General features: G+C 46.5%; 1 protein-coding gene and 3 pseudogenes across 1 annotated transcript; all 4 read right to left on the bottom strand.

The window, feature by feature from the left end:
- Nucleotides 1-1,411: 1,411 nt before the first annotated feature.
- LOC101777233 lies at nucleotides 1,412-2,923 on the bottom strand (annotated as a pseudogene).
- Nucleotides 2,924-6,222: 3,299 nt separating this feature from the next.
- On the bottom strand, nucleotides 6,223-7,363 carry LOC105913868 (annotated as a pseudogene).
- A 1,309-nt stretch (nucleotides 7,364-8,672) lies between these two features.
- Nucleotides 8,673-12,131, bottom strand: LOC101770759 (annotated as a pseudogene).
- A 493-nt stretch (nucleotides 12,132-12,624) lies between these two features.
- On the bottom strand, nucleotides 12,625-15,651 carry LOC101771148. The gene is made up of 2 exons (XM_004955349.3): nucleotides 14,401-15,651; nucleotides 12,625-12,968 (listed from the first exon to the last, which is right to left on the bottom strand). Exons 1-2 carry the CDS (start codon nucleotides 15,536-15,538, stop codon nucleotides 12,922-12,924), a joined length of 1,185 nt encoding a protein of 394 aa, XP_004955406.1. The 5' UTR covers nucleotides 15,539-15,651; the 3' UTR covers nucleotides 12,625-12,921.
- Nucleotides 15,652-18,854: the final 3,203 nt, after the last annotated feature.

The following is an 18,854-nucleotide window of genomic DNA, read 5'->3' on the forward strand; positions in this document are numbered from 1 at the left end:
TCCTCTCGAGGGGCACATCATACAGTAGTGAGCCTCGCCAGCGATGACAATCTACCATGATCTGAAAAGAGACCGTGCAAGGAAATTAAAAACCAGCAGCCCAACTCAGCATCTACAAATTGATTTTCTATATACAAGTACTACTACTAAGGGTTTACAAAACTGAGCTCAAGATGTGAGCTTCAGATATGCCAGAAAATAACAGAATGATTCTGAAAGGATAATCTGAAACAATGTAACGACAAAATATGAGATCAAGTTTGTGTGCACATTTAGTTTTCTACCAGTACCAGTACAATCTATAACAAGTCAAATCTCAGAATTCAAATTAAGGTCGGCTTTCTGATGCCATGTATTCAGTTTGCACTAGCGCACATATATGGCATGCTGTGACGTCTAGCGAGTAGCGATTACTGATTACAGTATGAAATTGATGACAAACCAGAATCAACAAGCTAAGCAAACATGTAGACACAGTACAAAAACAGCCACGTCATGCTTCATCAAGTACATAAATTATTAATTAATTACATAACTTCAACCTTTTTGCAGGCACTAGTTTCTTTTTCTCAATGTGGCATGTTATCAGAGGCCTAAAGTATTGTTTTCCACTTTCTATTTTCTTTACCTTCACATTCTCTATCCTTCTTTTTCGAAGCTTTTGTTGTATGAACAACTGAACATTTTTATCGATTCTTTAACACAATGATGTGCAGTTCTCTGTGCATTCAAGAAAAAACTATTCAACCAATCAACAGCTCTAGCGAAATGGAGAAATCTATTCTAGGGGCAATGATGCAATTGGCCCTGCATCCGATGGGATGCTTCATATAATAGCAGCAGAAAAATAATCAGACTTGAGTCCAGAATCAATAGATGAACATAGAAACAAGAGGTGGCTATTTGTTTTATGACAGGATAACCTTGACAACATTTTTTTCGCAAGTTTTTAGTAAAATTGTAAGACATTTGAGTTCCACACCTGCTACAGGATGTTTTTCAATCTATTTACAAATGATACTGCACGAAAGGAAATTATGACTCAGATATTATATCACCAATTGTTTGTCCAACAAAATCTGACACAATGAAACTGCTACTTGACAGCCCTTCTGAAGACAAGATGAACACTAAATGTCGCACTAAAATTTCGTGAAAGGGAAATGGCATAGACAGATAAACTACAAGTAATTCTAGTTTTAAGTAGCTGATTTGAGCATTGGTCAAATAGTACGTGAAATGTGCCTGAATACTAAACTGAAAGACAACTTTTCAACATTATGACCAAGATGTATTCCACAAGGCAACCATCATTGATCATAATGACTTGCGCAATTTGTATGTAAACTGTTCAAAATAAAGTAAATGACTTGGTAGCAGCTCCCAGCGAAACCAACAGTGGACTAAGAGATCAGATCTCTTTGTTAACTGTAACAGCGTGCCGCGTGCCATTATCTGAAAAGATAACAAGCACAAAACTCATAACCAACTCCAATTCAGCATTTCCATTTTGGTGAGCTACGTGCTAGACTGCTAGTACTAACTCCAAAGGTTACAAGACTGAACTTGAGATGTAAGCTTCAGCTATGTAGGAAAATAGCAGATTTCTTTTTACAAGAAAATCTGAAGCAAGGTAGCAGGATAACACCATATCAACAAATTTATATCATGTTTGGCAATCCTACCTACACGGTCATGGTCCTTAAAAAATTGAATCTCATAACCAAAAAATATGTTATGTTTTCCAATGCCTAATTGTTCACGAACCAGAAGCAACTGACTAACCAAACATATGAAGCTGTAAAATTCAGGATAACAGAAGAAGCAAGAGCTAGTACCATACCAGGAGTGTAGAAGCTCATGTAGGGTAAGACAGAATAGTAGACCCCAGGTTCGTCAACCTTCCTCACGCGCTCAAACTTGAGCTCGATCGTGAATAAGCCAACATCTGTGCTCACAAAGATGACACCCACACCCTCTGCGTAACCAACCACATATGCTCCATCACCGTCGCAGGGCTTGGCCATGGGCATGATTTTCTCCATGTCGATGATCCTGCACCGCAGCCATTCTGCAGCTCCCTCTGCATTCACCTTCCTTGACCAGATATGAAGCCTGGAATCCTCAATTCCGGCGAGCCCCAATGAACTGGTCCTCCATCTGCATGAGGACTAGCAAACCACAGTATGCTTCTGGATCTGGTGGTGGTGGGTCAATCACAGACAAGCAATTCTTGTCCCAATCATACTTTGACATCTCAAAGCGTGAAGTAGATTTCATCTCCTACGATGGTGCCACGCCTAGGCTGGACGTAGACGGCACCGCCATTACGAACAGAAGTCGGCGTGCACCATGCCCCCGTCTCAGATGAGTACACGCTCGTCCATATCTTGTCCACCGCGTCGTCGGTGCCCACGAAGACAACGCGGAATGGGCCGCCGTGGCAGTCGAGGTGGTCGCAGCCGTCGGCGCCGCAGAACACCGCGGCGCTGTAGGCCATCCAATCGATGCGCGGCTCGCGCAGGCCGTGGCGGTCACCGGTGACGGGGTCCCAGACGAGGAGATCCACGGCCCGGTCTTCCAGCATGTGGATGAGCACGCGGCCGTGGCGGCAGTCGAGGGGGCGCGTGCGGCGGCCGTCGGAGCCCGGGTGGGGGAAGGCGGGCATCGACGTGGTGGAGGCGAAGCGGGGTGCGGGGTCCCCGTCGAGGACTTGGAGCCTGTGGAGGAGGCCGAGGAGGGGAGGGGCGCCGTGGAAGGCACCGTAGCGGTGGAGGAAGGCGGGATGACAGAGGACGCGGAGCCACGGCTTGCAGACGAGGGCGGCGCGGAAGAGGTGCTCCGGCTCGTCCGGTGGGTGGCGGATGAGGATCTCGGTTGTGACGTCGTCGATCAGCGCCGGCGGCGGGCGTGGCGGCGCCATGGTCGGCGGATGCGAGGGTTTGGGTGGGGTTTGGACTGGGGAGGAGTGAAGTGACGCTGTGACAGAGTGAGACAGCTTTGACTCTGTCCCTACCTGTGTGCCTGTAAAAAGATGTTCTTCAATATATTCCAAAATGACCATATCTCTGTGCTGAAACAAAATTATGAATCGCATCTTCGTATTGAAAAATAAATATGGTGAATTAATTTGAAAAAAAAGCATGGTGAAAAGGTTCAAGAAATTAAAAAAGTACTGAAAAATGTTCACATGATGAAGGGAACCAAGTACATGGTTCTCTATCACAGATTATATCAACGTCAGGGGGGACTTTTTGCCTGAGTATCTTGTGATCTTCAAAACTTTCTGAAAAAAATTGACCTTGCCAAGGTGCCCTGAAAGTCTAAGGGCCTGTTCGGTTCGGCCGGTTTAGCTCGGAATGCAGCTCAATCCGGACGGATTGGAACGATCCGGAATGGAGTCAGGCATGGCTTGGATTCGCTGTTCGGTTAGACCTGACTTAGAATGGAAACAGGCTCGGGGTCTCCCTGCACGACCATGAGCCTGTGGAGGAGGCCGAGCAGGGGCGGCGCCCGGTGGAAGGCGCGGTAGCTGCGGCGGAAGGCGGGGTCGTAGAGGACGCGGAGCCAGGGCTTGCAGACGAGGGCCGAGTGGAAGAGGTGCTCGGGCTCGTCCGGCGGGAGGCGCATGAGGATCTGGGCGATGACGTCGTCGATCAGGTCCGTCTGCGGCGGCGGCGGTGGCGGCATGGTCGGTGGTGGTTGCCTGCCGCTTGGTGGGGGGAATGATTTCGTTGAAGAGACCGGCGGTGGAGTGAGACGGGGGCTTTATTTGCGAGTGGACCTTTTACTGGGCCGGTTGGTGGGCCTCAGTCTAGGATTGATAGCCATGCAACGGTCCAACAGATCACATGGAGGAGATTTGTGTTTTCTTTCAACTTTTCAAACACCTTTAGAAGAAAAGGCTTTATTTTGAGGTGGTTCCGCAGGGAAAGTTGCGTGGAGTAGGAAATGTATATTTTTTGGATGATGAAAAGATAATGATTCGACTAGGGGCCTGTTTGGCAACAAGTGTTAAAGTTTAACACCTGTCACATCGAATGTTTGGATGCTAATTAGGAGTATTAAACATAGGTTAATTACAAAACTAATTGCACAGATGGAGTGTAATTCACGAGACGAATCTATTAAGCCTAATTAGTCCATGATTTAACAATGTGGTGCTACAGTAACCAATTGCTAATGATGGATTAATTAGGCTTAATAGATTCGTCTCACGAATTAGCACAGGGTTCTGCAATTAGTTTTATAATTAGCTCATGTTTAGTTCTCCTAATTAGCATCCGAACATCCGATGTGACACTGTTAAAGTTTAACACCTCGTATCCAAACACCCCCTAGGTAAAATAGAAATCCTCCACCTGTACGCAGATACGAACAATACCTCATCAAGACACGAACTGATGTTTACACAAGTCTAGAATGATCAGACGATAAACCATCTAAAGTGCACTATCATTCATCGAGTAGTAACAACAAAATATAAAAGGGTGATTCAAGTTTTGCTAGCTTGCTAACGTTCCAGGTTAAACTAATCCAACCAAGTTGGTTGACCAGGTTGTCCGAACCAAAAGTTCAGAAACAACGAAAAAGTTCAGACCAAGCCATTCTGACGGCTGACGCCTTGAATACATGCCATCATCTCTGCATGTAGCACATCATTTAGCAAACAGCATGACTGTAATGGCGCTCAGGCTCAGTACAAAGCATCTGTATTACTCATTCTCCAAGTGAAAAAAGTAAGACAGCTCCAAGGCTCCAACCTCCCAGATGCATCATGCATAAGCTTATTGAGCTTCATAATATAGGAAAACATGACTTCCAGAACAGAATTGCTTCAACAGAACAGAGTTTGATTGTAGTAGCTCAGAAGAGAACAACAGCAGGAGGACTCAAGATGGATTTGTCCATTTTGCAATATATCATTGCTGAGTGGCACATTAGATATCAGTGAGTCCTCGCTAGCGACAACAATCTGCCACGATCTGAAAAAATGGCAAGCACAAAACCCATAAACAACTGGCCAACTAAGAATGAATGATGTGCTATGTACTTAGAACAACTTCGAACGGTTATAGGATTAGTTTTGAGATGTGAGCTTCAGCTATGCCAGAAAATAAGAGAACATATTTTAAAGAAAATCTGAAGCAAGGTAACAGGATAATACTAACTCAACAAATTTATTTAAATATTTAGCACTCTCCATTTTAGCTTAGAAACCACTTCACGCTTCATCAGCTACACCAACTAACAGCATAGGGCTTTCAAGCAGAAGAACAACACCCTATTTGACTCCTGAATTCACAACAGACGGAATAAACAATTGGTGCTTTTTTATAAAAAAGCATAACCTTGACATCATTTTTCCAAGTATTAGGAAAGCATCTGAGTTCCGAACCTGCTTTAATATGTTCTTCCATGTATTTACAAACAATGATCGTTTTGTGGTGAAACTAAATTATGACTCGGAACCTTGTGTCTCCGAATGAATGTCGAAATAGTCTGGCACTGCTAATTGACAGCCTCTTTGAAGACAGGACTGGTACTAACTGTCATATTAAAATTTAAGGAAAGGGAAACAACATTGACTGCACATAAGTTTAGTTCCAAGTAGCTGAGTCAAGAAATTGCCAAACAGCAACTGAAATATGCCTGGCACTGACATAAACTGAAATCAACTTTTGGAAAGTATGATCAGGATGATTCAACAAGCGACAACAATAATTGATATGACGGCTAGTAGTAGCTCTGAAAGAAATCAACACTAGCAGACTCCGGGATCAGGTAGTCCTTCATAGTGACAACAATGTACCAAGATATGAAAAGATACCATGCAAAAAACTCGCAACCAACTGTCCAAGTAAGCATCTCGCTTTCATGAGCTATGTGCTAGTACTAACTCTAAGGGTTACAAGAATGAGAGGTAAGCTTCAGCTATGAAAGAATATAACAGAAGCAAGGTAAGGTCAACAAGTTTGCACACATATTTAGCAATTTGGCCTATGCATAGTCATAGTCCTCAGGTTCCGTTTTCCATGACATGTATTCAGGATTCAGGTTTCTCGAGCATACACAAAATTGTTTTGTCATTCGTGGATATAAACAACGAACATTACATTATGACTAATTGTTCATAAACAGAACCAACAAATTAAGCAAACATATAGAATAGAAGCTGTAAGAAAATGCTTGACAACAGACAAGGAAGTGCTAGTACACACCTTAAGTGTAGAAGCTCATGTAGGGTAGGACACTATAGTAGACTCCGGGCCGATCAACCTTCCTCACCTGCCATGACTTGAGCTCTATAGTGAATAAACCAACATGTGTGCTTATGAAGATGACACCCAAACCCTCTGCGAAACCAACCACTAATCGTCCGTAGTCATCAATGGCAGCAGGTATCCTTGTCTTCAGCTCCATGACCCCAAATGGTACCCCATTCTGCTCCCTTTGAATTCACGTTCCTTGACCACAGACAAAGGTTGGACCCCTGAACGCAGGCAAACCCCAGTGAACCATCCTCCATAACCATGCATGAGAGATTTGCGGCCGTTGCCCACATTTGGAGACAGCGGGTTAATCATAGATAGGCAATGGTGCGCCCGGTCGTACTTGATGATTGCGTTATCCCGCCGAAGTGTCAAGTAGATATCATCTCCGATAAGGGCAACTCGCCTAGGCTGGACATAAGGTATGCAGTAGTGTTCATGAGCAATGGCATCTTGCCTATGCTGGGCATAGTATTCAGCACCATTGTCAAGAGATACTGGCACGCTCCACGCACCCGTCTCCGATGAGTCCACGCTCGCCTTAATGAATAAGTCATCGTCGTCGGTGGCCACAAACACCACGAGGAAGGGACCACCCCGGCAGTCTAGATGGTCTCACATCCGCTCACATTGCAGATCACTGCAGTGGAGTAGATCAGCAACGGGATGTTAACGTCCGGCAGGCGGTGCTGGTCGCCCGTGACGGGGTCCCAGACGAGGAGATCCATACCAATATACCATGGTCCTCGAACATGTGGATGAGGGCGCGGCCGTGGCGGCAGTCGAGCGGGCGCGTGCGGCGGCCGTCGGAGCTCGGGTAGGGGAAGTCAGGCATCGACGTGGTGGAGGCGAAGCGGGGGGCGGGGTCGCCGTCGAGGAATTAGCCTGTGAAGGAGGCCGAGGAGGGGAGGGGCGCCGTGGAAGGCGCGGTAGCGGCGGAGGAAGGCGGGGTCGCAGAGGATGCGGAGCCAGGGCTTGCAGACAAGGGCGGCGCGGAAGAGGTGCTCGGGCTCGTCCGGCGGGAGGAGGAGGAGGATCTCGGCGGTGACGCCGTCGATCAGGTCCGTCTGCGGCGGCGGCGGCGGCGCCATGGTGGATTGGTGGGCGGGTGCGAGGGGTAGGAGATGGGCACACTGGCTCGGCCTCTGCTACTCGGTTGGGTCCAACCAGGTCACCAGATTGGATTGGACTGTGCCACTCGCGGGATTTCTCACCAAAATATTTACTTGAAAATGGTAGCTGCAAATTTTATTGCGAACAAAAAAAACATCGGGATCTTACATGGCACTGCTACTTAAGGTAATTTTTCTGAGAACTAATGCATCTTTGCCTCAAGCTGTACATGAGTTTTTTTTAGCGGAGTACATGGGATTTTGATTTTTTTTTTTGCCTGGAGTACATGAGAGTTTTATGAGACTTGATGCTTTATTACGGCTCGGTTTATTTAGTAAAAAAAGGTAATTTACATATTTTTCCTTTTTAAGCCAGGAAAAGGTGAATGGTGAAACGATAAACCATCTTGTGCTCCATTCGGTTTACATGGTTTACAGCAAGCAATTGTTTATTTTGATTTTAGATGCAGTCAGGAAGGGTATTTTTCATCGAGCAGTAACAACGTTACGACGAGATCTGACATGTGAGTTTTTCTAGTTGGTTACCTAGGTTCCAGGTTGAATTAGCCAGGATACATTAACCAAAAGTGCCTTTTTAGCAAGTATAATTTATCTTTTAAATTGGGATGCAATCATGCCGCAGCAAGTTGAGGATATTTTCAATCGAGATGTAACAATGAAACCTCAGGAGAGTGATTTAAAAATGTTGCTAGCTTTCAGAGAGCACTGAAAAGGTTAAAAAACAAGCAATTTTGCAGCTGAAGCCCAGGCCAGAATACAAGCCTTGGGGGAAAAGAAAAGGCAAGCTGCGGATCATTATAAAGAATTATGGTACTTGGTAATGGGGCAAATGGCCCATAGTTACTTGCGAAAAAAAAAGCAAACACGATGACTCCCTACTGAACTCTCTAATCATCCGACTCCATCATGGTCATCTTGGTGCTCAATAATCAGTATAACCCAAAATACATTAGAAAGTACTCTGAATTTCTATTTCTTGTGAAACCAAAAGAAAGGAGCAATAATGCACAAGCAATGCACTTCCAGGTCAACATTCATCTGCATTATAGTCTAGCAGTCAATTGAGCCCTGTATTCAAAAACTATAGTACAAACAAGACCTGCTCCTTATGACAGCATAACTTTCCAATTATGTGTCCAAAAACTAGGTAACATTCTTGAAGACAAGAAATCAGCACTGAATGACAATTCCCCCCCCCCCCCCCAGAAAGTGGAAATTCTTGTCCACAACTCCACATAATTTTAGTTCCATGTAGCAGACGCAAGCATTTAACCAAAGAGTAACCACAATATGCCCGATATGCAGAACAAAAATACAGCTTGTGGCCGATATGGTAAAGACGAATTCAACACGACAACAACAATTGAACCTGATGGCTTGAACCATTCGCACTTAAACTGCTTGAAAGATAAGAACACAACATATTAAACGAAAAAAATATTTCTGGCAACATGATCAGCTTCACAACAGATAACAATGACTTCCACCCTTCATCTTAAACTGCTTGACCGAAAACAAAACAACCTGATAGCAGTAGCTCGGAAGAAGCCAATAGACACAAGACGATGGATTTGTCCATTTTGCAATGCATCATTGTTGAGCGGCACATCAGAGATCAGCAGCCCTCGCTAACGACAACAATCTGCCACGACCTGAAAAGATACCAAGCACAATACTCATAACCAACTGCCCAACTCACAATTTATAGTTTGATGTGCTATTGTACTTAGAATACATTCCAAAGGTTACAGGAGTGGACTTGACATGTGACTTTCAACTATGCCAGAAAGTAACACGATGCATTTTTTTTTTAAAAAAAAATCTGAAGCAAGGAAACAGATAACACAGATAGTACCACATCAACAAGGTTGCCTAATATTTAGCAATCTCTATTTTAGCCTAGCAGGCACTTGATGCTTCATAAACTACAACTATTCGACCACTCAACGACACTAGTGAAAAGGAGAAATTTATTCCAGGGTAATGAACCCATGATGCAATTGGCCCTGCTTCCCATGAACTGGTCCACATGGCAGCACAAGGTTTTCTGGCAGAAGAATAACCAGACCTGAGTCCAGAATTCACAAATGGCTGCAGAAACAATAGGTCATTTTTGTTCTATATGATGACAGCATAACCCAGACTATTTTTCAAGGTTTTAATAAAAGTGAAAAATATTCGAGTTCCACACCTGTTAGAATCTATTACCAAATGATAAACATTTTGTGGTGAAACTAAGCTATGACGTGGATCCTTGTACCATCATTTGTTTGTCAAAAAGTCTGATATCAACCCTATTGAAGACGAGATAAACATTGAAGTCATAAAAAAATTCAGGAAAAAGGAAATGGCATACTACACATAATTTTGTTCCAAGTAGCTGAGACAGGCATTAGACAAACAGCAACTGAAATGTACCTCACATATTAATCTGAAATACAACTTGGCAACATCATGATCAGGATGAATTCGACAAGATAAGAACATCAGGAGTAGTATAATTTATATGTAAACAGCTCAACAGAAATAAACGATTTGATAGTAGCAGCTTTGATAGAAACCAATAGCAACAGACTGATATCAGTTAGTCCCTACCAGCAATAACAATAATGTGCCAAGATCTGAAAGGATAACATGCACAAAACTCATAACCAACTACAAGTCAGCATTCCATTTCGGTGAGCTATGTGCTAGTACTAACTCCAATGGTTACAGCTTACAGGACTGGGTTCTAGATGTGAGCTTCAGCTATGCCAGAAAATAGCAGAATTTTTTTATAAGAAAGTCTGAAGCACGGTCAACGTGTTTGTGGTCATATTTAGCAATTCGAGCAATGCATGTCATGAACTCATGATCCTTAACATGTAAAATCTCATATAAAAAAATTATGTCATGTATATATGAACTCTAGCAGAGTCTTTGGAAAGCTCCATATATGAACTTAAACTAAAGCATATTACTTGTTCACAAGCCAGAAGCATCTAATTTAGCAAACATACAGAAGCTGTAGAGAAAATACAGGACAACAGACATTCAAGGAATAGCACCATACCTGGAGTGTAGAAGCCATGTAGGGTAGGACGCTAAAGTAGACTCCAGGCCCATCAACCTTCCTCACCCGCCCTGACTTGAGCTCTATAGTGAACAATCCAACATCTGTGCTTAAGAAGATGACACCCACACCCTCTGCAGAACCAACCACCTCTGGTATGTAATCAGTACCCACCCAGCAGCTCCTTCTGAATTGACCTTCCTTGACCACAGGTTGAGGCTGGAGCCCTCAATGCAGGCAAACCCGAGCGAGCCGTCCTCCATCGCCATGAGGGCAATGTCATCCTCGTCTGGAGACGGTGGTTTGATCAAGGATAAGCAATTCTGGCCCCACTCATACTTGACGATTGTGTTATCCAACCGAATTGTGTGGTAGATTGCATCTCCAACAAGGGTGCCTCGCCTAGGCTGGAGATAGGGTAGGTAGTCGGATCTCACTGCAAGTCCATCTCGCATATGCTGGATGTAGGCTTCACTACTTCTGTCAAGAGATACTGGCGTGCTCCACGCACCCGTCTCTGATGAGTACACGCTCGCAAAAATGTCATCCTTGTAGTCGTGGGTGGCTACGAAGACGACGCGGAAGGGCCCGCCGTGGCAGTCGAGATGGTCGCAGCCGTCAGTGGCACAGAACACCGACGCGGAGTAGATCAGCCAGTCGATGTCCGGGTCGAGCAGGCCGTGCTTGTCTCCCGTGACGGGGTCCCAGACGAGGAGATCCATGGCTGGGTCCTCTCCTCCAGCATGCGGACGAGGACGCGGCCGTGGCGGCAGTCGAGGGGGAGCGTGTGGCCGCCGTCGGAGCCCGGGTGGGGGAAGTCGGGCATCGTCGCATCGATGTGGTGGAGGCGAAGCGGACGGGTGGGAGACCTTGCAGGACCTGGAGCCTGTGGAGGAGGCCGAGGAGGGGAGGGGCTCCGTGGAAGACGCGGTACCGGCGGCGGAAGGCGGGGTCGCAGAGGACGCGGAGCCACGGCTTGCAGACGAGGGCGGCGCGGAAGAGGTGCTCGGGCTCGTCCGGCGGGAGGCGGAGGAGGATCTCTCCGACGAGCTCGTCCATCAGCTCCACGGGCCAGATTGAGGTGTCTCACGCTTCGTCCCGCTCAATATGGTTTAACTAATTTTTTTTCCGAGGATAATAGTGTTTTTTAAAAAGAAAAGACGATGATCATCTTAAAAAAGGAAAAAAAAATATGATGACTCATGACTGCTACAATTTCTTATTCGAAGAACAAAACATTGAATCATACATGGGGACGGAGGTACTTATTCAGTTTGATAAAAAAAATACTTTTGGAAACCATGAAGATTTATATTATTCCACTAATCCACTGATAGTATTGTAATAGGGAAGTTATTTTTACCGTCACAGATGCACTCTGCCATAACACCCGCTGCTCATGGTGTACCACTGTTGCAGTTCGTCGTTAAAAATTAAAGCCATTGGTACCAATGTCCTTTCATTCCATGTGTTCTTTTGCAAGTACAACCTGTTTTTAAAATGGGAAGTTGAGGACACTTTCCATCGAGTTGTAACAATGAAATCTCACACGAGTTTGAAATTTCAGAGAGCACTGAAGAAGTTCAGAACAAGCAATTCTGGCAGCTGACGCCCAGAATACAAGCCATCAAGGCATCAACTCTGCATGCAGCGAATCATTAATTAGCAAGCATTATGGAAGTTGGTCATCTTGCTGCCTGGAAACAGAGCAAACATAACTGACTCCCTACTGAACTCTTTTCGAATATCATCAGAGCCCATCATGGTCATCTTGCTGCTCAATAATCAGTATAGCCCAAAAGACATTAGACAGTACACTTAATTTCTATTTTCTTGAAAACAAAAGAAAAGGGAGAAACGCAAAGCAATTCAACTTTGTCATAGAAAAAAAGGGGAAAACATGACTTCTAGGTAACATCTACCTACAGTATAGCCTAGCAGTCACCTCCCTAAATTGCCATAGGAGAAACAAGAGCTGCTTCTTATGACAGCATACCTTTCCAATCATGTGTCCGGAGACTAGTTGACAAAATTCTCGAATACAAAAAAAAAACAAATACTGAATGGCATTTTTTTCCTTCAGAAAGTGGAAAAGATAGTCCACATAATTTTAGTTTCGACTCGAGCATTTAACCAAACAGTAACCAAGGCAAAACATGCCTGAATCTACAGAACAAAAATACAGTTTGTAGCCAATATGATCAGGGCGAATTCAACATGACAACAACAATTGAACCTGATGACTTGAACCACTCGCAGTTAAACTGCTCAACAGATAAAAACACCAACATATTAAACGGAAACACAATTTTCTGGTAACAAGATAAGCATCAGTTGAAAAAGAACCACAACAGATCACAATGACTTGCACCCTTCAGTCTGAAACCCCTCGACTGAAAACAAAACAACCTGATAGCAGTAACTCCGAAGAAGCCAACATCAGCAGACACAAGATTGCAATGCATCATTGCTGATAAGAAGCCTTCGCTAGCGACAACAATCTGCCACGATCTGTAAAGATACCAAGCACAAAACTCGTAACCAACTGTCCAACTCAGAATTTACAGTTTGATGTGCTACTGTACTTAGAACAAGTTCCAAAGGTTACAGGACTGCATTTAACATGTGCGCTTCAGCTATGCCAGAAAGTAGCATGATACATTTTAAGGAAAATCTGAAGCAAGGTTAACATATAATACTAAATCAACAAGGTTACCTAAATATTTAGCAATCTCTATTTAACCTAGCAGAGACTTTGTCTCTTCATCAACTATTCGTCCAATCAACGGCACTAGTGATAAGGAAACATTTTATTCCAGGGATATTAATGAACTAATGATTCAATTGGCCCTGCTTCCCATGGACAGGTCCACATGCCACATGATAGCACAAGGTTTGCAGGCAGAAGAATGACCAGATCAGAGTCCAGAATTCACAGATGGCCGCAGAAATAAGATGCAATTTTATTTTATGACAGCATAATGACATTATTTTCCAAGTTTTTTTTAATGAAAGTGAAAACTATCTGAGCTCCACAGTGCACACCTGTTAAATTATTTTCTTCAGTCTATTTACAAATGATAAACGTTTTGTGGATAAACTAAGCTATCTTCAATTGTTTGTCCAAAAAAGTTGGATACCGCTACTTGACAACCCATTAGAAGATGAGATCGATATCAAAGTCATTAAAATTTCTTGAAAGGTAAACAACATAGACCACACATAGTTTTTGTTCCAAGTAGCTGCGTCTAGCATTAGGCAAACAGTAACCGAGATATGCTCCACATATTTATCTGAAGTACAACTTTTCAACACTGATCAGAATGATCAATGAATTTTACAAGACAAGAACGATTGATCATAAGGACAATTTGAATGTAAACTGTTCAGCAAAGAATAAACAACATAATAGTAGCAGCTCAGAAAGAAACCAACAGTAGCAGACTGAGATCAGTTATAGTCCTTACTAGTGGTAACAATGTGCAACAATCAGAAAATATACCATGCACAAAACTCATAACAAACTCCATGTCAGCATTACATTTTGAACTATATGCTAGTACTAACTCAAAAGGTTACAGGACTGGGTTGAAGATGTGAGCTTCAGCTATGCCAGAAATTTATAGAATTTATTTTTCTAAGAAAGTCTGAAGCAAGGCAACAGGATAATACAAAACCAACATGTTTGAACGCTTATTTAGCAATTCGACCCATGCATGGTCATGGTCTTCCACGAGTCAAATCTCATAACAAAAATTTTGTTCTGTTTTCTAATGTCATATTAAGTTTTCTCTAGCTCACATAAAATTGTCTGTAAAGAACACATACTATGCTACTTACATTACAACTAATTGTTCACGAACCAGAACAATCTAATTAAGAAAACATACAGAAGCTGTAAAGAAAATGCAGGACAATAGACAAGCAAGGGCCAGCACAATACCTGGAGTGTAGAAGCTCATGTAGGGTAGGACACTAAAGTAGTCTCCAGGTTCGTCAACCTTTCTCACCCGCCCTGACTTGATCTCTATGGTGAATAAGCCAGCATCTGTGCTTATGAAGATGGCACCCACACCCTCTGCAGCACCAACCACAAATGGTACCTCACCAGGATCAACAACGGGTATAATTGTCTTCAGCTCGATGACCCTGCATTGCACCCATTCTGCAGCTCCTTCTGAACTGACCTTCCTCGACCACAAATAAAGGCTGGAACCCTCAATGCAGACAAACCCCAATGAACTGTCATCCATCACCATGAGGGCGATTCCGTATGCATCGTGCGGCGGTGGGTTAATCATGGATAAGCAGTTGTTGCACCCGTCGTACTTGATGATTGCATGACCCCGCCGAAGCGTGAAGTAGATTTCATCTCCGATAACGGCAGCTCGCCTAGGCTGGACATAAGGTAAGTGGTAGCGGTCTTCTTGAATGGCATCTTCCATATGCTGCACATAGCATTCACAACTATCGCCAAGAGATGCTGGCGCGCTCCACACACCCGTTTCCGAGGAGTACAAGCTCACCTTAACCAGTAGGTCATGGTCGTCGGTGGCCATAAAGAGCACGCGGAAGGGGCCGCCGTGGCAGTCGAGATGATCGCAGCCGACGGCGGTGCAGAACACGGCGGCGGTGTGGATGAGCCAATCGATGTCCGGTTTAGGCGCCAAGTGCCGGTCGCCCGTGACGGGGTCCCAGACGAGGTAAACCAGACTCTCTTCCCCTTCCCCCCACATCTGGACGAGGACGCGGCCGTGGCGGCAGTCGAGGGGGAGCGTTTGGCCGCCGTCGGAGCCCGGGTGGGGGAAGTCGGGCATCGATGTGGTGGAGGCGAAGCGGACGGGTGGGGGACCTTGCAGGACCTGGAGCCTGTGGAGGAGGCCGAGGAGGGGAGGGGCTCCGTGGAAGACGCGGTACCGGCGGCGGAAGGCGGGGTCGCTGAGGACGCGGAGCCACGGCTTGCAGACGAGGGCGGCGCGGAAGAGGTGCTCGGGCTCTTCCGGCGGGAGGCGGAGGAGGATCTCGGCGGTGACGTCGTCGATCAGCTCCGTCGGCGTCGGCGGCAGCGGCAGCGGCGCCATGGTGCGCTCGTGGTCGGCGGATGCGTGAGGGGAGTGGGTGGGGTTTGGGTTGCGGAGAGGCGACGCGTGACGGCGTGAGCGAGACAGCCGGTTGGGCTCGACCAAGGCCCACACATCTTTTGGCCCGTGTCACGCGGCCTGGCTCACCAAAATTTGTATTTGAAAATGACAGCTACTGCTACAAAATTCTCTTGGAAATGTATATGAATACGATAGCTACAAAATTTCTCACTGATGTTGCCGAGCAATTGGATCGGCATGAGCAGGTTGTACACTCAAATGTGACTGACTGCTGGGCCTGGGCCTGGACCTGCACGTTTAGGAAACGTGAAACGTTTCTGCTGCCATTTGAGCTCGATTTCATTTTTTCCAACTTTCGTAAGGCAAGGTTAAATTTCAAATTTATTTATTTCGCAAAAAAAAGATCCTGTTATAGGAGGACTGCTCAACAACTTCCATAAAGATTTTATTAAAAAAGGAAAAATATCAGAGTTCCATATCTCTTAGAATCTATTTGCAAATGATAAACATTTTGTGGTGAAATTAAGTTATGTTTCGTGTATCACCAATTGTTTTTTTTAAAAAAAGGTCTGATATTGCTAATTGACAAGCCTTTTCAAGACGAGAAAAACATCGAAATCACAAACACTGAAATGCCATTTTTTTTAAGAAAGTGGAAATGATAGTCCACATAGTTTTAGTTTTGACTCTAGCATTTAACAAAACAGTAACCAAAATATGCCTGATCTACAGAACAAAAATACAGTTTGTGCCCAATATGATCAGGACGAATTCAGCATGACAGCAACAATTGAACCTGATGGCTTGAATCATTCACACTTAAACTGTTCAACAGATAAGAAACCAACAGATTAAATGGAAATACAATTTACTTGCAACAAGATCAGCATCAATTGAACAATAACCAAACAGATCACAATGGCAGATCGCAATGGATCAGCAAAAGAGTAATAACTGCATACGCTGCTCTCCTTGAACATATGATTTTTTTTTCTGAATTTCTTCGACCAGAAATTTATCGTTATAGCTACTGCTGCCCGCTGGTGGACGCCGAGCTCTCTGTCGCCGGCGAGCCTTGTTGCGGCGCCTCCGGCGTCTACATCCCCGCCCCGATGTCGACGCCAAAGAGAAGTACTCTGCCCGGCGCCGCAGGCGGCCTGGATGCAGGGGTTCTCTCCACCGCTGGCCGCGCCGCCTCCACGGCCGGCGGTGCAGGCGGCGCCTCGTCGGCTTCGACCGACGACAGCGCCAGCGTGAGGTCGGCGACGGCTTCCGCGGGCGGCGGAAGTGGCCGGACAACGAGGACGCGCGGCTTCTTCTTGGGCACGATCGGCGGGCCGGTCCAGTGCTTCCTCTTGTGGCCGCCGAGCTGCACCCCCGTGCGGAACTCGGCGCCGCACTCGTTGCACACGTGCACCTTCTCCGGCCTGGGGTTGCGGCGGCCCGCCGGGGCGGCGTCGCCGTCTGCCGGGAGGGGTGCCGCCGCCGCGGCGAGCTCCCGGTTCTTGTGCCCGACCATGTGGCCGCCGAGCCCCTGGTGGTTCCGGAACCACATGCCGCACTTCTTGCACGTGTACCCGTTCGGGTCCTGCCGTCCTGCAGCTCCCGCAGCCGGCGGCGCGACGGGCGGCTGCTGGTGAACATGTTGCTCCCGTGCAGGCGGCGGCTGCGGCGCGATGGGCTGGTGGTGGATGACGGCTTCGGTTGGCGGATTGGCGGCTGTGGCTGCTCCTGCCACAGCTATCTCCATGGCGTCGTCGTGCGCCGGCGGCGCGCTGCTGCTCTGACCGGAAAGATTGGCTCTTGCAGACGCCGTGGACATGGATGACACGTTGGCCAGCGGCATAGGCTGCAAGACAACCGTGGGCTCCGCAGGCACGTTAGCCGTGGATTGGACAGGCTCGGCGCTCGGAGAGACAGCCACAGCCGCCCTGGCCGCCGGTCCCGAGCAGCCTCGCTTGCCGGTGCCGCCCCATCCCTGCGCGACGGATGAGGACGTGCTGGCGCCGCCGTCGTCCCCCGGGACGACGCCGAAGCTGGTTTCGCGGTCGCAGTCGCTGACGGTCTCGTCGGACTCGCTCGGGGAGTGGCGGTTGTAGTACTCCTCTGTGTCCGTCTCCGATTGGCATCCGGCGGGGTCGAACTCGCCTTCCTCCAGCTCGTCGTCGTCCAGCTCGGCGTGGCACCGGCGACCGCCGCGCCGCCACCGGTCGTCTTCCGCGGAGCCCGACGCCATCACGGGCACGTCACGTGCTAGAGTTCTCAGCCGGCGTGGCGATGTGAGTTTGTGCTTGGATTGCTTCACTTCACGGTCCTTTTTATTGCCGGTGGTCACCTGCGCTCCCCGGACGCGTCGCGGCGGCAAGGACTCGAGTCCGAGGCCGATACGACGACGACCACCTGCTTGTCAGCGTCACACGGCTGCCGTGGTCGATCCCGTGGCGGAATCGAACAGCCGCGTCACCCAGTCCTGCTCCTACTCGCATTCCTGCACACGGACAGTACCAGCTGGCCATCCGAATCCGATTCCGGTAATCGGGACGGTGGGTGACCTTAGAGATGCAGCTGCAAACTCCACAGGCCAACCTCAATCAGTCGATGCAACTTATTTCACTAGTCCTTCTCCTTCACCTGAGTTGAGGATCCATGAAAGTGCTCCAACTCCAACCAGGGTTTTAAATTTTTAATCCGAATTAAACCAAACTTGGGAAGTTGGGAGAAGGCGACCGTTGCTTTCTGCTAGCTTCAATTTGGCCCCAAAATGCCAGGATATACTCGCCGGTACCCAGAACTAGTATCGCCATAGCTTCATCCAAGGCTTGAGGTCACAAACACCGCTTGCGTTTCTTAGTTGAAGTGCCCAGCAGATGCCAATGCAGCACCCCTTCAAATCATCAGCTAGCTAGGCAAAAACCAAAAAAGGACATGCCTAGGAGAAGCAGATCATGACCACCAAAAAGAACTCTTTCCCAAGATGGATTAAAGCATTCAAGCATCACCCTCCAGGCTCCCACTAGGGGGGTGTTTGATACTAGATACTAAACTTTAGCAGTGTCACAGCGGATATTTGGATGCTAATTAGGAGGACTAAACATGAGCTAATTATAAAACTAATTGCAGAACCCCTCGGCTAATTCACGAGACAAATCTATTAAGCCTAATTAATCCATCATTAGCAAATGGTTACTGTAGCACCACATTGTCAAATCATGGACTAATTAGGCTTAATAGATTCGTCTCGCGAATTAGACTCCATCTGTGCAATTAGTTTTGTAATTCGGCTATGTTTAGGACC

Source organism: Setaria italica, chromosome II (genome assembly GCF_000263155.2).
Source record: "Setaria italica strain Yugu1 chromosome II, Setaria_italica_v2.0, whole genome shotgun sequence".
In the NCBI taxonomy this organism is placed as follows: domain Eukaryota; kingdom Viridiplantae; phylum Streptophyta; class Magnoliopsida; order Poales; family Poaceae; genus Setaria; species Setaria italica.